Source organism: Miniopterus schreibersii (genome assembly GCF_964146895.1).
Source record: "Miniopterus schreibersii genome assembly, chromosome: 2".
Lineage (NCBI taxonomy): Eukaryota > Metazoa > Chordata > Mammalia > Chiroptera > Miniopteridae > Miniopterus > Miniopterus schreibersii.
The window spans coordinates 32,993,037-33,020,163 of NC_138102.1; the positions used below are offsets into that span (position 1 = coordinate 32,993,037).

General features: G+C 39.0%; 1 protein-coding gene across 1 annotated transcript; it reads left to right on the forward strand.

Moving 5' to 3' along the window:
• Positions 1 to 1,426: 1,426 nt before the first annotated feature.
• Positions 1,427 to 21,060, forward strand: SLC10A2 (solute carrier family 10 member 2). Its single transcript, XM_081128227.1, has 6 exons — positions 1,427 to 1,994; positions 8,580 to 8,698; positions 12,687 to 12,775; positions 13,798 to 13,973; positions 16,058 to 16,215; positions 18,877 to 21,060. Exons 1-6 carry the CDS (start codon positions 1,618 to 1,620, stop codon positions 19,002 to 19,004), a joined length of 1,047 nt encoding a protein of 348 aa, XP_080984353.1. The 5' UTR covers positions 1,427 to 1,617; the 3' UTR covers positions 19,005 to 21,060.
• The last annotated feature ends 6,067 nt before the right edge of the window (positions 21,061 to 27,127 follow it).

A 27,127-nucleotide genomic window follows, 5' to 3' on the forward strand; every position in this document is an offset into this window, starting at 1 on the left:
TGCTAACAGCTCATGTCTACTCAAGTTATGCAAAAGGTTAATTTTCCATATGGAGTTGTTCTATAAATGCTGCTTTCACTGTGAGCAGTAAATACAATTGTCACCAGTCTGGATAGCTGTCTTCACCCTCACATTGGTATTCTAAAGCCTGGATACTCAAAGTGTGGCCCCTGAATTAGCACTCTCACCCTCAACTCTGTACTTGTCAGAAATGCAGACATCTGGGGCCCAACCCAGACTTCCAGGATCAAAATCTGCATTTTAACAAGACCCCCAGGGGATTCATGAGCACACTGAGTTTCGAGAAACTCTATTCTAAGCTATTTCCCTAAATCTCCACCAAGCCACAGAGTTTCAGTATTTCCAGTCATCAGCTGGATAACCTTGAATAAAATACTGCATTTCTTCAACCCTCAAGTCCTCGGGTTTACAAGTCCACTTGTAAAATGAAGATGCTAAATCCACTTAATTTAAGATGATTAAATTGGGTAATAAATTAGAATTTGTCCTATAAGTTGTGAATCATGATCAAAATATTCAATTTTATTCTTATGTTGCATCCTCACTAACTGGTTATATCAAAAACTCCTGAGAACAGGAGCAATTCCTCCCCTACCTCTTTTTTATCTTTCCTATACACCAAATGCAGTGTTCTGCCCATAGTGAGGTTGACTATTTGACATTTACAAAAATCAACTTCCCCTGAAACCTCCAACTGTCTCCCTCTTAAAAAAAAAAAAATGTAATTTCAATTCCTGACTCCAAAGAGCTACTGTCACTTTGACCTAATCCTCTGAGGTTCATCCCTCTAAATAATTGCGTTGTCACGATCTCTAAAGCACTTTGTTACTATGGCAACGCATACATAATTGGACGTGTGAGTAATTGAGGGTGGCTCTCCTGGTCCGCTGTCCTCCCATCAGACAATACAGAAAACATTCTCTCCTCCCACAGGTTACCCTCCCATAGGTTTGCATCAAGGCCCTATAAGTTTCTTGAACTTACATGCTCTTTATAAACATTTCCGACCAATAGGAACAGACAGATTGATACAGTGAGAAAACTATTGGGGGAGGAAATTGGAGGTCTCTGTTTCAGTTCCATTTCAGACACTATTTTATAATTTAACTTGGCACAGGGTACTCAACTTCTTAGGACCCACCCCCATCCCCCTTTACTAAAAGGAGATGAGTAAATAACATGCTTTCCTATGGCTTAAGCCTTCCAATGTTCTGTAATATCTGAGTGTCACTTAACTGAAATTATTTAACAAACCTTCCCAGCATTAAACATTAACACAGCTCTCTTTATATAGCACGGTTCATTACCATGCCAATAAATGATTAATTACAATTCTCTGTCTGGACCAATAATTTGGCAGGACTTTTATGATTCATAGTATGTCCTGTGTTGTAATGTTACCTCTCGAAACTGACATACTGGCATTTATTGTTTTTTATTGCCTCTCTGAGGCGGCTTTTGAAAGAGACACCAAATGACACGTTTAGAAAGGGTTTAAAAGTTTGGCGTGATTGCAGCAGGCATTACTTACCCAGCGAGGAGCGGAGGATTGGTGTTTCTGTGGATGTCTGTGACCATCCGAGCCAGGCCCCAGCAATGAATAATTCGACAAGCTGTTTGGCCACCGCAACAGTTTGCAACGGTTCATCCTGCGTGGTACCTGTCAGCAATTTCAATGCCGTTCTAAGTGTGGTCCTGAGCACCGTCCTGACCATTCTATTGGCTTTGGTGATGTTCTCCATGGGATGCAATGTGGAAATCAAGAAATTCCTGGGGCACATAAAGCGGCCGTGGGGCATATGTATTGGCTTCCTCTGTCAGTTTGGAATCATGCCCCTCGTGGGATTCATCTTGTCAGTGGCCTTTGACATCCTCCCCATCCAGGCGGTCGTGGTGCTGATCATGGGATGCTGTCCCGGAGGAACTGCCTCCAATATTTTGGCCTATTGGGTCGATGGCGACATGGACCTGAGGTAAGATATCTAAACTTCTGTATACTGCAATCACTTTGAATCAATCTTCCAGAAGCTTATGGCAGTGGGAATATCCATCTGTTCTGTCACTAAACTCGGGTACAACTGGGGAATTAAACAGAAGAGAATAAATGCATTTACTCACCTTCCTGCACAGCTGAGATTACAGAGTGGAATTTGTAGGTTATATTTGTGTTTGTGCTTTTTTAATCTAACTCAGTTAACAGGGCATTGGATAATTGATATTTATCTTTGGGAAAAGAGTCAAAGTTTTTCAAAAAAAAAGAAATCTTTTCCAAGCCCCACAAGCTGCAGCTGAGAAAGTTTTCCTTGTCGGTATCAGAAAGAAAAGAAAAAAGAAAAAACGTTCTTTGGGGTGATGAGGAGCTCTGAGTGCCATTATGAAATCAAATTGTTCATTAAACATTACAACCTATGATGAGACAATAGTTAACTTCACCAAATACACCTAGTTCTTTGGACACACTTTTTCTTGGCATAAAGACTAAGAAATAATTTGTACATTTGTTTTACTTCTGCTGGTATTAAAAGAAAAAAAAAAACCCTACAGCAGCTTCTTTTTTAAAAAAATTATGCTTACCTTACTATAAAATAAACAGAAAAAGGTTTCTCTGTTTCCCAGAGAGTAATCTACATTGTAATGTTTTCCCAGTTCATCCTGCGCCAGTCTGAACTAGCAGTAGGAAAGAAAAAAAAGCTAATAGAAATAAGACGAAACATTAATGTGATGAGACTGAGAATTTTAATGCTGCAAGTCGAATAGACAAATGTCTTTTTCCTTACCTCACAATCCCTTATTTCCTGTGAAAGGTATGCATTTCTGAAAAACAGCCAGGTGTTAATGTAATGTGTGCTTATTAAACACCATACAACAGGCAATCAGCTCTGTTCATCACCAGATACTATACTCAGAAGAAAGAAGCTCAACGTGTAGAAATATAACTGTTGCAAAATGTAAAACTATCCCAGGTTGATCCAGTGCCTAGTGAGCAACTGGGAGCCAGGCCACATCTCAGCTGGTGTCCATTTCACCATGAGCTTTAGAAAAACCATACAAACTATATACCTTCACAGTATATACTTTTCACATAAGGAAATACTGTATCTTCCTTGCAAAAGATTTGTTTTTAAAAGAAAAGTCCTGTAAAAAACAAAAGATGGCAAGTGCTGCTTGGATTTAGTTAATTTACGAACCACCGAATAGCAATAAGGTCTTTTTAGACTTCAACTTGGTTTGACGTGGACATAGGCACTCAGAGGAGAGAATTTTAAAAGCTGGTTGAAGAGAGTGAACTAAATTGAATATGGGGCTTTAACTTCCACTAAACAGCTTTGACATAACACTTGTTGACCCTTGAATAACTTGCACTTGAACTGTGAGGCTACTTACATGTGGATTTTTTTCAGTAAGTACTATAAATATATTTTCTCTTCTTTATGATTTTCTTAATAACATTTTTCTTTAGCTTACTTTATTGTAATAATACAGTATGTAATACATATAACATACAAAATAGGTGTTAATCAACTGTTTGTGCTATCGGTGAGGCTTCCAGTCAACAGTAGTTAGCTTCTGGCCATTAGAAGTTAAGTTTTTGGGGAGTCAAAAGCTATAGGTGGATTTTCTACTGTACAGTTGTTCAAGGGTCAGCTATATTTGTAACTTTTTAACAAAAGAGAAGAGTCTTGTACCTCAACACAATGCCACACAGGCAATCATTTTTGTAAGATAGAAAGGTAATCATTTTGTAAGATAGAGAGGATATGTGACGCTGGGTTTGTTTGGCTGTTGAAACAGATTCTCTTCTACTGGCTAAAAGAGTAAAACCCTAAACTAAAAGCTCTAAGTTACACTTTTCTTTGCTTTTAAGGAAATCTTCTTTCTATTGATAGAGGAGATGATTTATAATCTAGTCTACACTGTATAACAATTCCTGTAAGAAACAATAATATTAAGAAAAAAGAACCAAAAAAAAAAAAAAAAGCAGAATTTGAAAACTTATCCTTCAGCAAGTCAGAATAATCCCTATATTGGGAGGGATGGCATTGAAAATTTTAATTTTCATTCTAGAAAGTGTGCACTCCATAGATCCCCTTTGTTTTCAAAACAACGCCAACATCTCTCCAGTCCCGTAACCTCTCCAGCAATTTCACCTCAAACAAGACCCAGGAAAAGACTTTGCACGCCCAAAATAAATCCTACTTAATCTCATAAACATTCCTCACATAGGACCTACTTACTGTCAAAATTCTAACGCTCCAGTGTGCCATTTCCCAGCCCAAGGGAGGAGAAACGAGAAGTGGGGAGGCAGGGTAGAGAGGCAGGACTGAGTCTCACAGCAGCAAGTGGCCCCGAAAGTTTGACCTCAAGAGAAAAAAACGATCATGCCTCCAAAGTAAAGGCGATAACTCACCAAGCACAGCAGCCTCTGCTTTGCTTATTTTAGGGACAAACACAATCACCCACAAGACATGTATTTCAGAGTAGCAAATAATGTTTATCACAGTGACCCATAATGACTGCAGGAGGTTAAGTTATGTTGCTGTGTAAGGTGGTGACATTACACATTGCATACGTTAGGGGAAGTCTCTTCAGATATTTCTTTAAGGCCAATTAAGAGAGCGATACGTCAGCTATCGGGGAACAGTTTTCCAACACTTTTCATTCTTCTGAAGTGAGCCCTGGATCACTAAAGTCTCCTGGTAATTTATTTAGATACATTCCTATCTGCCATGTACATGTCTGATTCTGTCCTCTGGGAACTTCACCTTCCCCACGCCCACCTGAACCCTGGCAGCGGCAGTCCTGTGAAGGTTGACGCCAACAGGTCTCTGCACTGGTCGGACAAGTACCACACGGGGCCAGCCAGACTTTCCTGGCTGTGGTTCCTGGGAGAAGAAACCAGGTCGTCTTTCCCTCACCCTATCATCTCTTCCAAACCTGGGAAACCATCGCGTTTTGAAATCTCCAGTGACGAAAAGAAAGAAAAACCACACACACAGTAACAACAAAATATGCACACACACAAACTAACCAAAATAACAGACCTTCCTCATTAAATCCTTGGCAGCTCAGCTCCTCCTCTCACTCCTTCACCTCCGCTCCAGCCGAGAAAGTGCGGGAACCTGACCAGTGCGCAGGTATTTTCACCTGTTCTACCCGGGCAGTGGGTGTATTAGGCACAAATTGTTTCAGGGAGAACCAAGGTGACGTTTTCAGGTGTATCTGCCGAGCCCCAGGGCCACAGTTCAGGGCCCACCGAGACATCCCACCTTCTGTGTCTGTTCTAGCCCCCGAGATGCCCTGTTTTCGAATCTCCCCTTTCTTAGCAACGGCCTCAGCTGTATCATGCGAGGCCTTTTCCTTCTCGCTTTCCTTTTACATCCTTTCTTCAGTTTCCCCCATTTTTTCCCACTACTGTGTACTTTCTACACTCCCTTATATTATTTTCTAGGTTTAAAAGTTTCTAGACTTTCCTACCACATCCTTTGTTCTGTGGCCAAAACACTGTCACACTGTTCATCTTCCTGTTGTTGTAGTTGTTCAAGATCCCTGTCCCTTCAGTTTATCATAAATTTAACGCAATCCCCCCCATTTCAACCACATAAACATCCAGCCTTTCTCTAAGAACCAACCCAACACTATTCCTTTTGTCTTTTCTTTTTCCTCAAAGTAACCAAGCTTTGTTTCTCTCATGCAGCATCTATTTTTACTTTACTAGCTAATATTTGTTAGGCACACACAGTTCAGGTACTCTAAATGCATTGGTGTATTTAATCCTCAAAATAATCTTCCAAGGTCAGTACTATATTATCCTCTGCATCTGATAGATGATAAAGTTAAGGCTCATAACCTTGACCAAGGTCAGGAAGACACTATATGTCAGAGTCAGAATTCGAATCCAGATCCATCCACTTATCCCTGTCCAGACTCTAATCCTTTGCTGAACATTATTTATAAAACTTATCATGTCTCCACTCTCTAGCATCATTTATACATACTCCTTTTGATCTTTAAAACTTGGTGTTTCACTTCTAATATAACTACAATCTTTTGCATTTCTTATCACCTACTTCACCAATTCCTCAACATTCACTGAATTTTCATTTATTGCTTTTATTTTCATAAAGAAAAATAATTCTCCCTGGTGGTGAATAGAGCTAAAGCCAAGAATTAAAGACTAGAGACTTTTTTTTTTTCTTACATTTTCTCTCATTCCAATATAAATTCATGGCAGTATTTCTACTGTTGACAACTATGCTCTTTATAGGACTTCATTTTCTTTCTTGTAAAGTATTTTTCTTTTACTAATGAATTTCCCTACATTGCCTCTTAAAATTATCTGTGAATTGTTTTTCACCTCATTTTGAGTGGTTTGATGGTGTTCTCATATTAGTTCCTATGGCATCAACTTCCAGCCACCTCTCTCTCCTCTTGTCTCCTGGCAGCACCTCCCTGTCTAGATGCCCCACTAAAGCTAAATCATTTCCTTCCCCAGCTCCCATCTTATCCCCCCTGTGGCCTTTAAGAAACTGCTCTTGCCAAATTCAAAACCATCATACAACTTCATAAATTGTCTTAGCAATAACTCAGCATTAAAGCTTTCACAAGGAAATTTAAAAGAAAAACAAGGAGAGAAACAGACTTCCTTCTAAAAGCTGTTCTCATAGTTTAAAACAAACACTTCTCGGGCTTCTCTCCTGTGATCCAGGTAACGAACACCGCCTTCCTCCACCACCGCCTGCCGCCTCTCGTCCTCTCTGCTCGAGAAAGCACATGGGATGCACTGGAATCGAAGCAATTTAATTATGGGATAACCTTAAATCCATTCTAATTTAGTTTTTAAAAAGAAGATAAAAAAAGAGAATGGCATAGAAAGTGAGAAGGGTAGGGAGTGAGGGGAAAAATCTTTAACAAACCCCATAACTTCAACTTTAAGTAGAAAAAGTACAGTTTATAACGAACTAATTTATTGTTCTTTAGGACACTGCCTTAGCAACCTGTTTTGTATCTAAATTAACATGTCACTATATTCAATTTAACTTCTTAGAAGTAGTTTACATACACTCTAGCATTGATTACTGTTACACTATTTTAACTTTACTAAGACAAGTATTTTTCCTAAATTCTTTCAAGAAAATTTTAAATGGGGTCATTCCTGGGTTTTTTAATAATGGTTATTAGGGAAGTTAAGCCCCCTGACAAACATTGCCCCCACACTTTATTTTACCAAAACTGTGGTAAGTTAGAAGCATTGAAACAAAATTCTTCACCTCCAACTGTTTCCTTAGCATTGTATAAGGTGGTTGTATTTGTTGTTCTTTTTTGTGGGGAGGCAGGTGGTGTAAATAATTTAGCATCTTCCTCTGAGTCTACATATAATGCTTTTAAGAAATTATTACTCTGATAGGCTCAGTGCTACAGCTACTGGAGAAAGGGCCTTTCAGAGAAATATCTCTGATTTTCTGATTTGGAATTATGCTGCAACAGAGCACACACTAGGGCTGAATATATAATAACACCAACTAGCTTCCAATGAGCACCTTGCATTATTCTAAGTTCCGGGCTCCTGGCTCAGTCAGTCCCCGTAGTCTGTGACGTGGCAGTGATTATGATCTTCATATTAGAGATAAGGAAATGGGCAAAGAGGAGTACAGTAAATTACCCACAGTCACGTAGTACTGGCCATGCCTGCTTCCAGCCCGGGCAGTGTCTGGCTTTAGTGTCTGGCCCAGCTATTTACAGCTCTGGTCCCTGAGCAGGACACTTTGGTGGGAGCAGGAAGACCCATTACCCAAAGGCCTCTTTTCCACCCACTGTCACAGTGCTGAAAATAACATCATTCCATATTAATCCTTACATGTCAAAAGTCAAAATCCACTCACTTAGCCAATTCCACCCACTAAAACACAGATGCTCTCAGGAGGCATGTACTAGACCCTGGTTCTTCTGAACACACATTTGGCAATTTCTTAGCAGAAATAGAATCTAGGCCTACCCTGTCTGCTTGTATGTTTTGTTTGTTTGGTGGGGGGGTCAGCTTCTCTTCTTTCCTTAAGATGTGAGCCCTCGGGGTTATAATTTTTCTCTTTAAAGAAATACTCTTGGACATGCATTCTCCTCTAAGGGCCCAGGGAGGCCCAAGGAGGCCCATCTCATCCCAACACAGGCAGACATGGTGAAGACCCTGATGTCTCTTCTGAATAAATATGTTTGCTGTTCTCTGATTGAAAGTTCAAGGGTAGCATGTCCAAGCACCTCAGATCTTGTTTAATAATGAGTTTAAATGGCTATTAAATATCTTATCTGATTCTTGAGAACCAACAGGGAGGGAGGGACGGTGCAAGACAAAGTAGGAAGACACCAAATACCGATCTCATAATTTTGCCCAAGGCTGGACCCTGCACAACCTGGGGTGCATGTATATCTCTGTCCATCACACTAGATGGTGCTGCTGGTTGAGACAGTCTCTTGTAGGTTTATCTAATCATGAATTGGAAAATGAAAGAACCTCTCCCCTAGAAAATTCAGGTGGATGTATCAACCTGCCCGTTTCCTTTCAGCGTCAGCATGACCACATGCTCCACGCTGCTGGCCCTGGGAATGATGCCGCTGTGCCTCTTAATCTATACCAAAATGTGGGTCGACTCGGGGACGATCATAATTCCCTATGATAACATAGGTAAGTCATTCCTCTACAAGATTTCTGAATATTATTTTCCTACTCTCTGCTCATCCGGGCTAGATTCTCAGGCCAGGCTCAGACCCAGCTAGTATATACCTCTTGCACCAGCTGCAATTTGTGCCAAATTAGGATTTCATTAAAAGCCACCCCTGCTTTTGAATTAGAGTTGGCAGAATCTAAATTCCAAACCTTGACACCTTGGGAGAACCTGTTTTTTCCTCCATTGAAATCACCAGGGAGAGGGGCCAACTGAAAGGGTCCCCTGGCACAGCTATCTAGACCTGAGAAGGACAAGTTGCTATACTTTCCTTAACCCACAGTGCAACTAGTTCATAACAAGGGTTTGCTCCCAGACACTTAGGTTGAAGAAATACAAAAAACAGTTCACTAATGATTTAAAAATAGGGCATCCAGTAAGCAATCACGAGTGTGGCAATAGGAAACTACCAGATAAGACACATTGTTTATAACACTTAACTGTGAGCCACATCTTGATTCAAAAGTTGATTTACTGGCACAATCCGTGTTACGTGCCGCAGAAGTCAAAGTTGCTGTCTCTCCTCATTTCAACTCCCAGATACTCACCCTCATCTCAGAGGAGATTTTTTCTGTTTCTGGGACAATATATGATGGTGGAAGACTAAGTTGTTGATGTAGCATGGTGTCAAGAACAAGGTGGTTCCAGGTCTATCAACACCAGGCATTTCTCATAGAACTATCATCATAAAAGATGAAATGTAGGTGAAATAGTACCTCAGTACCAGTCACCAAGTACATTACATGCTAAATAGTCAATTTTCAGCTGACCTAGGAGACAAATTTCTCCATGATGGGCTGCCTCAAAGAGGTATGTAGGTGTCCCATTGAAGGCAGCATGTAAGCAAAGACCAAATTGTGACGCAGCAGGATGTTTGTAGGAGTTCCTGTTGTCATGGGAAGCTGGACTGGATGGCACCTAAAATTCCTTCCGTTTCTAAGGAAGGTTGCTTTCTGTGATAAAAAATGATTCAGGGTCTACACAACTGATTTAGAACAAATTTTGGAAATACTAATTGGAGACAATCTGTATTGCAATATTTTCAAGTAATCTCTTCTCTCTCCCCATTTCTACCATGGCCATTAGACCAAAAAAAATTTTTTTTAATTTTTAAGTGGTCCTCCTTGACACACCATGTTCAGTATGGGATTTTGGTGTGCAGGTCCTTCTACTGACCCCTTGGGGACTCTTCCATATCAGACATAATCTCCTGCTACAAACATGTTTTAGAATGACCCTCCATAGCCACCCACCTATGCTCATGCCACTGAGCTCTCAGCCTGCTTCCTTGGAGGACACCTTCCTTAGAGTTAAAGAATGAAGTTTGCTTGAGTGGTATACATTGTAGTCCTCTCAAAGGACCTGTCTGTAGAATGAAGAGCTTTCATTCTGTATTACTCATTATTTAAGAAAAAATTTAAGCCTTACAATATTCTCTTGGTTGCATTTCCTCCTGGGAAATGCCAGAGAGCAATATGAGTAATTCTGACTATGGTGTGAATGACTCATATCACATCCTTTAATGTAAGTAAATTTTGAAAGGAAGAGAAAGTGAGAAAGGGTAATTGGGAGTGGAGGAAAGGGTCATCAAAGAAGAAGTAAAACACAGAAAATGGAAGAATATAGAAAATAAGAGAAAAGATAGAAAAACTTAAATGAGAGTTTGAAAAACACAGATATTAACTCTGCTTACTCTCCATTCTGCTAAGCCTATTTCCAACCTAACCTTCTTGCTACTGGTTTTTCTAATCCTTTAATGTAGAAAACAAACAACCTAGCTACTTGAAAAGATGTTATGACTACTTTTTAGATGAGCAAGTTAAGGCTCAGGGTAACCGTTTCACTTGTCCAAGATGACCAGGGATCTGGAAATAGCCCCCCAGTCCGCTCTCCACTCTGCTCTGTGGGCAAGACTGTTCTGCAGGTTCCACACATGCTCGCCATGCTCTGAGGGTTCAAAAACCACCCGCCATCGAGCCCCTTCAGACGATGACATCCGTATGGGAGGAGGAGCTCTAAGCTGACACCACTGGAAACACCGCAGCAGGCCCTTCTGCTCCTCTCTACCCTGCATTTGAGAGTACCCAGTAACCGCACACTGTGTATCTATTTCACCACCTGATTCTCACAACAACACTGAGATGGACCGAATTTTACCCATTGCACAAACCTGGAAAGCCAGGCTCGTGGTGCTTCACCGAGTGGCACAGTTCCCACAAGTTTGTGAGTGAGGTTGAGCTCCCAGGCTCTCCGGCTCCAGGTTCCACCACACTCCACCACTCTCTGCCATTCTCCTTTCCTCCCTCCTGCACCCGCTGTGCAAACCTGATGAAAGACCAAGTTATGGTTCAGAGCGTGACTGTAAGCAGATGAAGTGACAGGCACTTGACAGAAGGCACAGGCCTGTGAGGAAGCAGGAAACCAGACGGAGCCTGGGAGAGGACGGGGCCTGGCGCGCTGAGGAGCAGAGTTCCAACGGCCCACCTTCCAGGTGGGAGCCGCGCTCGGAGTGAAGGGCGAAGGGTGCCTTTCCCAGTCAACCGCACGCCCTGGGAAACCTTCGTCCGGCTTCCCGCGGCCAGGAGGGGAGCTCGGCGGGTGGCCCTGCTCGCCCACTTCCTCTGTAGCTTTGGCCTCGGCTGGCCGGGTCAGGCACAGGAGTGGGCTGCCTTTCACAGGCCAACAGGAAGAAATGTTTACCAAACCCTGACCACACACGTGCTGAGCACGGTGTTTGCACCTAGATTTAAGCTACCACAGTACAATCAGTTCATATTCAGATGTTTCCATCAAGGCCTACAAACTTGACACAATTTAGGGAACAGTCTGGGGACTCAGGGGTGGAAGTCTCCTCCCGAAGTCGCAGGATGTCAGGACACCCAATGGGGATTTTTCTGACCCTGTTACATATCCATTGTTCCATTTTCTCCTTAGTCTACTTGCCATCTTTTTCATCTTCATCTCCCCCCTCCCTGCTTTTGGTACCCTTAGCCGCCAGAAGGCTACAAAAAACTATGTTTTTATCATTATTATATTCATTTTAAGTTCATATTTACAGACCTGCAATCTAGAATCTGTCTTCCAGTCCTCGTTCAATCTACTTTAATACTAAGCAACATCTGCTTTCAGAATTTCATTACTCAATTCCACTTTCTCTTACTGATTTAAAAGGATGTTTGAAAAAGAAACAGCCCATGAGAAGTTAGAAGTTGTTGATGCTATATTATATAAAAGCAGCTGCTGAATAAATGACTGTTAAATAATACGGAGAAACAAACCACATGTCCAGGAACGGCAGTAAATTTAACTAGTGAAAGTGAAGTAGACTCTTTTATTTGGCTGGGTGAGCATGTTCCTGCAAAGAATTATAATTATCTGAGAGGTTACCAAGCATATTATCTCACAGAAAGTTTAAAATATGCTTTTCGACCTATTCTCTCACCTCTCGTCTATAGATTTGAATAAGTGAAGTCAGTCTTAATCAGAAGTCATTAGCCCACCCAAAGCCTGGAGAAGTTCGAACTTTTCCTTTTATTTTTAGTGCCATGAAGTAACAGACAGATGTAAAATATCATCTATGTCTCTCCAAGAAAATACACACACACACTTTGAAAAGGTATTTTCCCAGAATATAAAGATCCAAACACCAAGTAAGGCAAGATTCTGACAACTTGAAACTAAAAATACAGTGTTTGGCAGTAAAAGGAACTCTAAAATATTAACCTAGGACTTAGGGAAAGGATTTATATCAGTATTATCAATACTTTCCAGTAATATGAAATTATTTACTGAAATGGATAAAGAAGAAAAGTGGGAGTTTTTCTGGTTGTGTACTCAAGAAGGGAGACTGATATATTACCTAAATCTTTCTCAGGCTGTTTACTCTTTTGTTTTCTTCTTTCCCAGTGCGGTGTCCTATTGATCAAATTGCTCTTCTGTCATTTTTAGGTACATCTTTGGTGGCTCTCGTTGTCCCTGTTTCCCTTGGAATGTTTGTTAATCACAAATGGCCCCAGAAAGCCAAGATCATACTTAAGGTAAGTGGCCCATGCTGCAGGCTGCACAGTCAAATGCTCAACAATGCGAGTTGAAATGACAGGAGGTCTTTCCAGCTACTGCATTGGTTTTCTCATTACAATATAAACCTAATTCGGGGGGGGGGTGCTTAAAGTTATTAGACATGCAGTCCACTCTTCTAGAATGCCCTTCCCCACGCCCTCCACAGGGCAAATTTCTATTCACCCTTTGACATCCTCAACTCAAACATTACTTCTTGGTTCTGCACTACTGTGTGCTCCCACAGCACTCTGCTTTTATGTCTCTTATGTGGGTTTGTATTATAAAATATATCTACACAGTGGTCTTAAGATATAGATTATATCTTTCTTATCTCTGTATCGATTTGGCTAATTCAATGGCCTGGTAATTAGTAGGTGATATATATGAATCTGTAACCATTCATTCCCCTTCACCAACTATATTCTGGCTAGATTATATGGATAAAGATGCTATAGATACAGACATAGATGACATAGATCTATACACACAGATATAGACATAGGCATGTTCCACTGATTGGGAGGCAAAATGAAACAGCTCTAAAATCCACTTCTTTAATGTGAAAAGGAGAGAACAATAGCAATAGCGGCTTTTGATTGCAGATGCCTTTCACTTTTATAGTGTTTCGTATCCATTTTCTTATTATTGTAACAATCATAAAAGGTAACTAGGGCAAGATCTTATCCTCAATCACAGATGAAGAAACTGACTCAGAGATGTTTCATGATTAATCAAAACAAGGAGAGCAGAAGGAGTGGAGTCTGGGAGCCAGGTCTTCTAGCATTTATTGAAGGGGTTTTCTTCCCCTCTGGCAGGGATGGTTTGCAAGCTAGAACACCATTTTCAGGCTAATCAGGCACAGACACTATATGTTCTGTTATTTTCCTAAAAATTAAAATGTGGGACAAGCACCAGCATTTCTGGTGGGCTGACCACAGCCATCAGGTGAGGAACACACTGACTGTCATGATTGTCGGGTCTGCTTGTGTCTTCCTTCCAGATTGGGTCCATCACAGGTGCAGTCCTTATCGTGCTCATCGCTGTGGTGGGAGGAATACTGTACCAAGCTGCCTGGATCATCGCCCCCAAGCTGTGGATTATAGGAACACTATTTCCTGTGGCTGGTTACTCTCTAGGGTTTCTTATGGCTAGGATAGCTGGTCAGCCCTGGCACAGGTACGGTATTTTGGTAGAGCTGACTGGGAATGCTTTTCTGTAAGAGCTGTTTTTAGTTTGCTAGTGCCGCTGTAACAAAGTACCCCAGACGGGCCTGCCTAAATCACAGAAATGTATTGCCTCATAGTTCTGGAGGCCAGATGCGCAGCAGCATTGGTTCCTTCTGAGGGATGTGAGGGGGAGTCAGTCCCAAGCCTTTCTCCTTGGCTTGTAGACTACCATCTTCTCCCATTTTTCTTCACATTGTCTTCCTTCAGTGTGTGTCTCTGTGTCCAAATTTCCCCAGTCATATTGGGTTAGGGTGCACCCTAATCACCTTATCTTAACTAATTATATCTGCAATGACCCTTTTTCCAAATAAGGTCACATTCAGGAGGATACAGTTCAACCCATAGCAGCTGTAAATACTGATGACAAGTTCAAAACCTTTCACCTGTAATAACATTTATCCTATTTCTAAATTTGTCATTCTAAATTGACTCATTCATTCCTAAATTATGTAAGTCTCCCTGAAAGAAAATACTGACTACCTCTGTTTTGCTGAAATTCTTCTGGGCCATTCCCTATACAGTGCAGGTTGAGCTCTTCCACTGTCTTGCATTTTACTCTCCAAGCAAAGTACCTTCCACAAAAGCACTGAGGTCAGCCTCGTAATATGAGAGGGTTTCTCTAGCCAACAGCAGGGTGAACTCATCACCCAAAGGTGCCGACTGGGGTTTAGCATGTACAGCTTTGATACTGAAAGAAAACATTTCCTCTCCTGCTAGCCCGTCTGAATCAATGGCAGAGAACAACACTGGTAGTATGTGAAGCTGGGAAAGAGATGAGCAGCCCTGAACAGCGGGGAGTGTGCGACATGAGTCTGGGTGGCCTGGGTTTGCACTCCTACCCACCACTTACCAGCTATGGGACCTCAGGCCAGGCACTTATTCTTTCTCTGATTTTTCTCATCTGTAGAATGGGGATAGGAACGCCTGCCTTGAAGATTTATTTTTTTTAATCAAGGTTAAATGATTAAAAACAAAATGAATTTAACAATAAAACAACTATAACAAATATTCTACCTTGACTGTTTCCTCAGCTCCCGCTCTGTGCTCTGCTCTGTTACCATGCACGTTTGGGATAGAGCAGTGATTTCAGGCTTTTTCATCTCATGGCACATATAAACTAACTACTAAAATTCTGCAGCACACCAAAAAATACGTAATATGTTTTGCCAGTCTGACACAAAAAGAGGTATAATTTTGATTCATTCACACAAGACCACTACTGTTGTGTTGGCTGTTGTCATTTTTTAATTGGACAATCTAAGGAAAAGGAGGTCAGGGCCCCTGACTGCACAGTCAGGTGCTGCATGGTTTAAAAATTCTTGGGGCACACCTGGAATAGAGTGAAATGACCCCGCTCTGCCTTTTATGGAACACTAATATAAATGAGTTGCTCTCTTTATATATATATTTTTTTATTTATATGTACCTGCCTTTAATGTAATATATTTATTCAATATATACTTTTATTTATATTAAATACAAATTACTTGTTAATAATTATCTGTTAAATATATAAATATTCTCTATGTGTGTGTGAGTGTATATATACATATACACACTCACACACACACACACAGATGTAGATGATATATAGATATAGATAGATTTCATTGCTCAGGAAGCAAAATAAGCTATTTGGTATTATTTGTTTCCTGGACAAAAAGATGTTATAATCTCTGTGTTTTTTTAATGTGAAAAGGAAAAAAAACACACCACCACGGCTTTTACTTGCATATGACTTTTTAACTTTTGTAGAGTTTTATATCCATTTTATACTTATCACAACAATCATAAAAGATGACTGGGGCAAGATTTTATCTATGTAAATATATGTATATGGAGAGAAAATGTTTATTTATATAATATAACAATATATGTTGAATACAATTATATATTGAATAAATATATATATTAAAAGCAGACATATATATGTGTACTTTTTCTCATTACATTTGCTTTTAATGTAATACCATAACAAAGCAAAGCAAAACAAATGATCAATAAAAACGTATATTCTCTTAACATTTCTTGTAGGTGCCGCACAGTTGCTTTGGAAACAGGAATGCAGAACACTCAGCTGTGTTCCACCGTAGTCCAGCTCTCCTTCACCTTTGAGGAGCTCAATCAGGTGTTTACCTTCCCACTCATCTACAGCATCTTCCAGCTCGCTTTCGCGGCAATATTCTTAGGAGGTAAGCAATCATGCTAATCACTTTTCATTATGATGTTCTTTGACAAATCCTGGAGTTACTAATATGGCATTTTTAAAAATAACCTTTTACTGGCAATGAATTATATAAATTAAATTAAATGCCTTTTTTTCTGGCAGTGTAAAAAAAAAAAAAAGAGTGGGAAAGCCAGCCATAATATTATCATGACTTCCCAACTACTGATGAAATGATTGTAATTTTACCAAAAGGTTCTAGTAAAGATTATTTTTAAGTGTAAAGTAATGGATATTGATTCTCTCCGTAGGCTTTCTTTTCCTCAGTAATTAGGGAGGCATATTAAACTGTTAGAATGATTTTATTGTGTTCCTTCCTACATGCTTCCAGGAACCCTGAACCAGCCATTTTATCAAAACATTGTCTTTATATGCTTCATAAATATAGGATGTTTATCAGAAAAATGACATAAAAATATATTTATCAGGCTAATATTGCAAGACAGATATGTGTGTGTCTGTATGTATATATACATATCTTTTTAAATATCCATATAATTGAAATAGTTAAAGCAAATGTGCTTTTTATTTCAAGTACTAGGGATAGCTAACCTGATATTTAATTTTACTTTGATGCAGCATATAGCTTTGACCTGTTAGCCCCTGCCACCTGCTGTCCTTCACCTAGTTGAAACTTTTTTCCACATTTTGTTTTCCAAGGACTGATGATGTTTAAGCCCTATTTTTAAAAATTTTTTTTAAATACAGAAACTGCTGTTTTAAGCTTCACGGCATTTTAACTGGGATTGTATAGTGAAGGTGAATGACAAAAATGATGGGAATGTTCAGTTATAAAATGCCCAGAGGGTACAGTTTTGTTTGGGTTTGGCTTTATATTTTTACTCTAATAGGTATTCAACTTGCCTGTGGGTGCTAATCATTTTCTGCACCACTATCTTGAATGTCATTCTAGAAGCAGAGTTCACATTTTTAGTCTAGGACTCTCTGAAGCCATTAGAAACCTTCCACAAATGTATCACTGATGCAGGAGATAGGAGTCCATGGCCTAATTACCTTATTTTCTTGTATGATACAGACATACCCAATTCGGTACACCTTGAGATTTTTCCAAACATAGCTAGTGATGTTTACTAGATATGCCAGAGAAAGTAGACTGGTCAATAGAGCAACTAAGTAAATTTACTAGTTGAATAACTAACTCAAAAAAGGAATTAATAGATAAGCTGAATAAATGATGGAAAAGCAGGCACTAGCATTGGTCTCATACTTTCCCACAGTTTTAGCAGTAAAATTTAAATTCCAGTTGAATCCATATATTGGATTGAAAGAAAGGAAGGCATCTTTATTAAGTATATCCAATGCTTGGAGACATATTTTGGTGAAAGGATTAGAAGTCTAAATATATTTTGGGACAAAAAAAGAAAGGGAGGGAAGGAGGGAGGGAGGGAGGGAGGGAGGGAGGGAGGGAGGGAGGGAGGGAGGGAGGGAGGGAGGGAGGGAAAGAAAGGAATAAACTTTGGTTAAATAAAATCAGTGACATAAGTATAAGTTGAGGACATCCTAGCTCAAGTGTTTATAATACAAGTGTTGGTATATTTTAATTAACCACAAGCTCAATTCAATAGGTTCAATAGCTCAGTGGCTTCAAATCTGATATATTACTTAAGTGCAGGGACCAACCTAAGGAGATATTGATCTTGACATATTAAGATCTTCTAGCAGGACAATGCCTTTCTCAGCTGTGTATCATAATGATAGTTAATATTTACTGAGCACTTACTATTCTCCTAGGGCCAGGCTAGGTACTTTACTATTTTATCCCAAATTATGTTCACAACTACCCTATGAGGTAGACAATGTTATTTTACCAATTTTAAGTATGAGGTACTGGAATCTGAAAGTAAATAAGACCTTCTCTTCCCCTGTGGACTTTGGAACCAATTAAGAGGTAGAAAAAAATCAGATATGTAGATAGCAAAATAGCACTTTTATTACAGATAAAACAATTAGAAAACATGGCTCGAAACTGACCTAATGGGCTTGTTAATACCACCCCTTTCCACTGCCTCACACATGTGCACATAACACACATATACACACATAAACTGCAGGTGTCCCCTTGAAGGGAAGTCTGTTCAGGTGAGCTGATCTTAGAAATATGCTGAGAAATTGCTGCCACCAGAGACTAGCAGCTCCATGGAAGAGAGGAAGGCTGACCACCAATCAGTCAACCTCTCCTCCTCATGAGAACTAATGAATGAAGGCTGGAAGGGATGGGTGGTTATTCCAGCTCAAGTCCTCCCACACAGACCATTAGGCCAAGGTCCTGGACATCACCCGCATGTAATGTAATTATTGAGGACTAGCACATTACCTGGGAGGTGGTAGGCATGGAATAAATACATGCTACTCTTGCTATTGGTGAGTACCACCTGCATAAGTCATGGGAGCAAATATCCTATATGGTTGTATGCTAGGTCTTCCTGAAGGTCAGTCGTCCCTCTTACCCTGGGTGTTCATGGAGCTAGGAATGGTGATTGCTCTAAGTAGCCTCCAGCCTACAGAATGTGCAAACTGCTTTGTGAGCCATAGCTTACAATCACTGTCCAAAGTAAATTTGTAGATAATTATTATAAAATTTGCTTAACCTCCCATGTCTTTTTTCTAGTTTATTTGTCATATAAGAAATGTTATGGAAAAAACAATAAGGAATTTTCAGAAAGCAAAAACAACGAAACAATTCCCGAGTCATCACTCTATAAGGTGAATGAAGGATTTCAACCGCATGAAGAGTAGACACAAAGTGGACAAAAAGAAGAATTCTAAAGAACATTCCTCAGCTGTAACAATATTTAATTATTTGTTTTTATGGGATACTTGCCAGGAAAAAAGTTAAAGTGAAAACTTAAATTCCAATTGAATCCATATATTTATTGGTTTTGGTACCAAGTGACTAGTGGTCCAAATATTTAATGTGACAAATATTTATGTGTATATAAATATTTTTGTGTCTTCGAAATATGCCAAAAACAATATCCTCAAACCTCAACTAACCCTGATAACACTGAGAACCTGAACTGAATTCTTACCCAGAATCTCATAACTCAGAGATGAGCACCTGACTTTTTGTGTGTTAAAATAGATCCACTGGATTATTCTTATGGTGATTAAGATTTTTCTCCAGTATTTATGATTGTAAAAAGACTGAAACGAATGTCTTCTACTGACATATTATTATTTTGAAAATGTTGCAACCTATTTGTATAACTTTGTAGTATAACATGGGCAAATATCTGACCTCTTGTGTTTAAAAATACAGAAATTGTCACTTCTCTAAGTGACAATACAAAAGCAAAAATAAGAAAAAAGCGTCACTAATAAGAATTGAGTAACCAAATTAGAATCACGACCATACTCATTAATGATATTGTACACTCACTAGACTTTTTCCTTTAAAAGAAGAGTTGAATTTAGCAAAGCATTCTGTAAGCCCTGGAGAGGGACTTCCCCAAGGTTTGCCTGCATGAGGCAGGTCCACATTGGCTAATATCACAGCTGTTCAGTTCCTACGAAGCCCCAAGTAGGCATCATGGAGTGGGGAGGTGGCAAGAGGCACAAAGACAGTAGAAGTATTGGGAGAAACATCGCTACTGCACTGGGTGAATTCAATTCAATGGGAGACAATGGCGAAGACGTGGAAAAGCACAAATGACAGAAACCCAAATGAATGCATGGCTAGAGTCAAGTAGATAAGTAGAAGTAAATAGCAATAAGAAGAATGAAGTCAGAGAGCCATGGAGGAAGTGAGTATTAAACGGTACTTGAGGAAAAAGAGAACAGGCCCAGGGCCCGGAGGTAGGAAGGGCATTGCCGCATGAGTTCTTGAGTGCTGTAAGTAGGTAAACAGGAGGAAGCAAGGGGGATTTGCTCAATGGTAGCAGGCTGTTAGGGCAGGAGGGAAACAACTGGCTGAGTGTTGGGTTCTCAATGATAGCGTCTAATTTCATTCCCCTCATTTCCCAGCAAGATGCAGGCACATTCTGAACTCAGCTCACAGTAGTTTAGTTCCATTTTCCATTTGGACATTTTTGCTGCTTCATTGACTCCCTTTCAAATGTTTTGGCTCCAAAGGGCCTTGTGCTTTTAGATAATGTGAGTTCAGATCTGCTGGTGTACCTAGGAGTTATGGAAACATGAATATCAAAGCTTAATTTAGCTTTCAATGGGGGGGAGGGATTCTGCTATGCAGTGCCTTAATATTTATACCTTTTTATACAAGATGCACATTTACAATTGAATAAGGCCTGTATTTTTTCCATCATTAGGCAAATATATTACAAGGGACAAGGGACTTTTATTAAAGGATAGTTAGGGAAATGGTGGCACAGATTTTCTTATCAGGGAATGTCAAAGAATATGCTTCCAACAGTGCAAAAGGAAGACTTTCCATCTATCTGTGAAGTACCTCCCACACTTTCCTCATCAAACAGACAACAGGCAGGTGCACTAAAGACACGCTGTGAATTCATATCGTAATTCCCACACACATAAAGTCAAGGGCCTGGATGCCAGCAGCTGCAGCAAGCAGGTTTTTTCTCCCTGTTGATCAAGATATGTGAATGTGACAGAACTTGGCTTTCTTACATGATGTGGTGTCTTGAGTTGTGTGTGTGTGTTTTTTTCCCTAATGTGCTAGAGGGAAGAAAAATAGCTGAGCTTTTTAAAATGACAGCTCTCTATTTTTAAATGACTTTGAAAAGCTGAATAAATTATGTATTTTATTGCCTCTGTGAGTATCATATTAAATGAATATTTTATTTGAAAGGCTTGAATAAATGAAAATAATTTTTGTAATGTTTGGTCTATTTGAGTCTTTGTGACAACTGTCAAGATTTCTTCACTATTAATTTCTAGAGATACAAATAAGGTAAAGTTTCTCAAATATTAAATTGTTCTTTGAAAAGTACCTAAAAGAAACTCTTAATTAAATACTCTAATAATTAGGTCTCCCATTGATACAGATTGAGGTTGTCCCCAAGAAAACCATATGAGGGGGAATTAATCAAAGACTTAAATATGGTGTGATGATGATAGCTGATTCACAGTAATAAGAAAAGTATTATGTGTACTTATAAATAAGACTACCAGCAGCCCCTCTAAAAAAGTGGAGAGTGAGTCCTGGCCAGTATGGCTCAGTGGTTAGAGCATTGGCCAGTATATCAAAGGGTTGCAGGCTCGATCCCCAGCCCTGGGCATGGTGTCAGGGCATTAAAATTTCTCATTAACAAGAGTTGAAGAAATTCAGGTTATGAACCTCATTTGACTAAAAACATCACTGTTTTCCATCTAGAAAACTCTCTCTTCCAGTAGAAAACAACTTCTCTTCTTTGGAATATGTGACATCCTATTGCCTCTCAAGCCTTTACCCCTTTAAAATCCACATTTATTTAGAACAAAACTGTGGTATGGATATCACTGGGAGTTCCTGAAGTTGTCCAAGGGCTATGTTGTCCATTTCTTTAACTTCCATTTGTATGATTTCCCGAAAATTGACCTGCTTAAAAGGCTTGAGCTGCCCTGAGTTCTGCTTTCTCACATACTCTTTATAGCAGGATTCTCCCCTTAATAAAGGAATACCTTACTCTCATCATCCCTAATCTTATTATGGTTCATTGGCTCAGGATGGAAAGACTTTGAACGCCAATTAAAGGAACAACCCAAAATATTGGCGTTTGAGAAAGGCTTCTTATCTTTCTCAGTTGTATATGTACCTCTTTAAGAATTTTAAAATGGGGTATTTTCACCTGTGTTGGAATATTTTGAATATAGAAATACTATAAAGTGAATGAGAGTGAAGACAATTTTCCATTAATATTTTTATTTCTAATAACAATTTTCCACACTCACCTATTTACACCAAAAAAGTATCTTAAGTATATTACTCTTGAACATAATCCTGTGAGAGCCAACAAAGGAGCATTGGTTTGAAATACTGAAAGAACATACTTTTTTTTTTTCAACCAAGGGATGACAAATTTGTGGCAAATGCCTAAGCATTTACTTACTTATCTTGGAATTGGAATTGGAATTGGAATTGGAATTGGAATTGGAATTGGAATTGGAATTGGAATTGGAATTGGAATTGGAATTCAGATGTGAGGGGACTGACACAAAGACTCATATTGATATATTGGTTAGAGTAGAACAATGAAGTCAGATTTTTTTTCCTGATTTGACTGACTGGTTTGAAAGGAGCCTTCGCTTGGCCAGTTAGGAAATATGAAGGACATTTTCCATAAATTAGATGAGCTAAATCTGTGGCTCCAAGTTTTTAAAAATATATATGAAAAACGTGATAATATCAAAATCACATTATACAAATAATTGATCTAGAATATATAAAGACCCAATAATAAGAAGGTAAGTAACTCATTTTTTTTAAATGAGCAAAAAAATTTAACAAACTTCAGCAAAGAATGGCAACTGAAGCAAATTAAGCACATGGCAATGGCTTTTCATAAATATATGAAAAGACACTCAACAATATTAATAGTTAGATAAGTACAAATTAAAACCATAATGCATACCACAACACATGCCCAATAAAATAGCTAAAATAAAAAATTACTGATGATAGCAAGTTTTGATGAGGCTCTCAACCCTAACTCATAGGTTACTGGTAGTACAGTTACTTTCAAAAACAGTTTGCAGTTTCTTATAAAGTGAAGCACACACTAACAATCTCAGTCCTAGGTATTTACCCAGCTACCAGAAGTAAAGCGTAATAACAGAAAGATCAGGGACCTGAAACCTGCCAAAGGAATTGGCTACAGCAGGCATGAGGAAACATTTTGGGGTGATGGGAATGTTCCATATCCTGACTTTGGTGGTGGTTGTGCAATTTTAAGCATTTGTCAAAATGCATAGAACTGTAGGCTTAAAAGTGGTGAATTTTATTCTATGTAAATTATACTCTTAATAAAACTGATTTAAAATTTCATTGGTCAAAGTGTAACAAGGACATTATCCCATCTTTCCCAACCATCTCCAAGAATATTGAGGTAAAGTGAGGTATTTGACAAGCCCAGTAAAGCCTTTTGAAACATTCTTCCTAAAAACTAAATAGCTCGTTTCAGAAACATTTTGAAAAATAGGTATTTCCAATTTTTTGTTTTCAACAAAACTGAGATTCCCATCAAGTTGCCAACCTTTGCATTAAAAAGAAAAATGTTTTAAGATATACCACTGATAAGTCATAAACACAGAAGTTGCATACATAGGGAATAGAATTTTCTTTTTAATTTCCAAATTGTTACTGCCGGGCTATGTGTTGGAATATTTCACTTTATACACAGCACAATTATGATTTTTATTAATTTTCCCCAGACCATGTAGTATAAAAGTATAGGATAATTATGCTATTCATTTGTTGTAATGAAAACAAAGTCCTGCCATATAGTGATCAGGTGAGTTTAAAAGGACAGACAATAAAAATAAAAATTATATAATTCTAATGTTTAGTAAGAATTTTTAAAGCTTTCAAATACATCTTTATAGATATGGGGTTTCCAACTACACATAGAGTCATCACTCAGACTATTCTTTGAGTATTGAGTAAATATGCATTAGCACTCACCATTAACTCAGCCATACAGAGCAAACCCACTAATAGTGAGTTTATCTAGTGTATCAAGTGAATCTAGACTAGGTTCTCAGGAATGCACTTAAATGTTGTATTTATTCATTAGACCTCTACAGAATCCCAAAGTTATATATTTATTATGCCAGGGGTTCTTAATGTACTATGTCAATGATCTCCAAAATGCTGAAGTGATATAATATGGTTAATTTTATAAGCCAAATGTTAATTCTCATAACATAAAGGGCCATGAATGAATCACCACCGTTATAAAGAGTTTTGCTACCTTTGGTCCCTAAACGCCCCATACACTGCCTTCCCATGCTTCCTGCCCTCACCTCCGTGGTCACACCAGGAACCAGATCTCTTTCTTCTCCATCTGGAGCTTCTACTGTTGAACCTGAGAAATTCCCTCAGACCAAACACTGATGCCTCCCCCAGGCCATGAGACAAGGGCCGCTGCTTGAAGCTGCTCCTAATCCAACCTCCCTTAGAAAACCCTCCCTGTGCTTGGAGCCCGAGGAGGGGAGGGGAGAATCCCTTGTCCAGCATCAACTGGTATCTCTCAAGAAGTCATTTTATCTTACAGAACACGCAGCACACTGGCCAAGATGCTGAAGATTGTGTGATTTTCAGATTTGGTCAGCTCCCACTCCGCTGCCGCAGTTTTCGTTATCCTCACCATCATTTAGCACTTGCTAAAGGCTTCCTTGGTTAGGTTCCCTCTTTTTTATTCAAGCCTTATACACTTAGGGTTTGATGAGTATTTGGCGATGAACAGATAGACGGTCATGTACCACATAGCAACATTTCGGTCAACGCCAGACTGCATATACGACAGTGGTCCCGTAAGATTAAAAGGGAGCTGAAAAATTCCTATTGCCCAGTGACATCGTCACTGTCACAGTCTCGTAGTCCAACGTATTGCTCACATGTTTGTGGTGATGCGGGTGTAAACAAACCTACCTCGCTGCCAGTCGTATAAGAGTATAGCACATGTAATTCTGCACAGTGCATAATACTCGATAATGATATTAAGTGACTATGTTGATGGTTTATGTATTTACTATACTATACCCTTTATCATTTTAAGATGTATTCTTTCTACATATATAAAAAAAGTTTTTTGTTAAAGAATAGGCCATGTTACACCAGCAGCGGCCTCATGTGTCTTGTGGTTACCACATTTAATTGCATCATTTTCTCTTATGCTTGATTTAATCTCATGCTGTTTTATAAATTTAGTGTAACCTAAGTGTAACAACGTTTACAAAGTCTACAGTAGAGCATAATAATGCCCTAGGTCTTCACATTCACTCACCGCTCATTCATTGACTCACCCAAAGCAACCTTGAGTCCTGCAAGTTCCATTCATGGCAAGTGCCCTATGCAGGTGTACCATTTTTAACCTTTTATACTGTACTTTTATTGTACCTTTTCTATGTTTAGATACACAGATTCTTAGCATTGAGTTACAATTGCCTACAGTATGCAGTACAGTAACATGCTGTACTGGTTTATAGCCTAGGGGCAATAGACTACATCATATAGCCTGCATGTGAAGTAGGAGGCTATACCAGGTAGGTTTGTATAAATACACTTTATGATGCTCACACAGTGGCAAAACCTCCTAAGGACTGATTTCTCAGAATGCATCCCCTTCGTTAAACAGTGTGTGACTGTATAAAAGTATTGTAGATCTTTAAAAGACTCAAAGTGTCTTTATTCTTTTTCCACGCCACCTGGCCAAAGGTTTCTTATACTTATGTTTCAAAAATTTATTAGTCCCATAACATAGTTCATAACAAACAAAATATGCAATGGCTGCACACATGAGTACCAACAGCCCACTTACAATCATATTTTCTTATTTATACCAAAAGCTTCCTGGAGAAATGAACAAGCATTTATCTAGGGCTCATACAATCCTTGGAAAGACCTACAACTGATGACAGCAGTTACCAAAGGGAGCATTGTATAATGATGCCTCTGTGTGTGTGTGTGTGCCCATGCCTGTGTCTAATTACTACAAGAAGAATCCTGATATTTATGGGAAAAATGTTGCCATGAGAAACAACACTATCCTTGCAAAGGCAAGCTGCAAAGAAGAGGGCTTCTGATTATGACTTTAGTATGAGTTGTCTGTCTTACTGAAGCTTGCTTGCCTTTGTTTATTACACCTCACTTCTGACAACTCAGAGAAAGGCCATGTGCAGTAGTTAAAATCTACTCAGCAGCTTCATTTCCCAAGGCAATCTACCTTAAGTACCTAGTCCCTGCCCCACCTCTTCTACAACTCCCTTTTTCAAGGACTTGAGCATTTTATAGACTTGTAAAGAAACTGTATTATATCTGATGATGACGATGATGACATCAGTCATACACCTAAAGTTCTGTTCATTCCACACTCCATCTTATCTCTTTTTTTTTATGACTCTTGTTTTATTGTCACTGGGATTACTGAATCATATAACTAAGGAAAAATAATCCCATTTAAAAATATCTTTTATACTATTGGGAGGTTAAACCCATATTTTGAATCTTCAGAACATATTGGATATCCATTTATTAAAATATTTGTGTGTTGTATCGCATGGCATTAGAGTATTTTAACCTCTCTTACATTCCCCCCACCAGCAAATAAACTCCATGAGGTCAGGGACTTTTCTACTCAATCCAATAACCTTGGCATCTAAAGTAGTGCCTAGCTCATAATAGGTGCTCAACAATATTTGTTAAATAAAAATCTATGAAAGCCTATTGTTGAAAATAACATGTGAAACATTTTGCCTCTCTCATTTTCCTTCACTTACTTTGCTCCTTATAAGTTTTTTCTTCATCTTTCTATGACCCCCTGTACCAGCTGTGATCATCTCCAATATATATTTCTTGACTCTACGATCTTCAACTAGAGTAAATAATTTGTCTTATTAAATTATATTTAATGGCTTTACCTTTATACTATTAATGATTCTAATGTCTATATTTCCAATCTTGATCTCTTATTTAAGCTCTAGTCCTATATTGCTAACGGCATATAGGACACTACTACTATCTGTCCTCTTTATACCAAAGTTGTATCCGTTTACCTAATTCTTTCTATCAACAGCATTCTCCAAGTCCACTCAGTTTGAAAATCTGGAGGCATCTCTTACTCTTCCCTTTTTTTCATTCCCTATAACCAACCAGCTAAAATTACCAGTTTAGCATTAATTCAAAAGCCTCCTAAATCCAGCCTTTCCTGTTTGCATCTAGCATCATATTCCAGTACTGGCCCTCA

Excerpts from the sequence above, each read along its gene's own strand:
- SLC10A2 (XM_081128227.1), top strand. The coding sequence starts at position 1,618 with ATGAATAATTCGACAAGCTGTTTGGCCACCGCAACAGTTTGCAACGGT. Across the intron at positions 12,776-13,797 it reads AAGCCAAGATCATACTTAAG|ATTGGGTCCATCACAGGTGC; the intron begins GTAAGTGGCCCA and ends TCTTCCTTCCAG. Across the intron at positions 13,974-16,057 it reads GCTGGTCAGCCCTGGCACAG|GTGCCGCACAGTTGCTTTGG; the intron begins GTACGGTATTTT and ends CATTTCTTGTAG.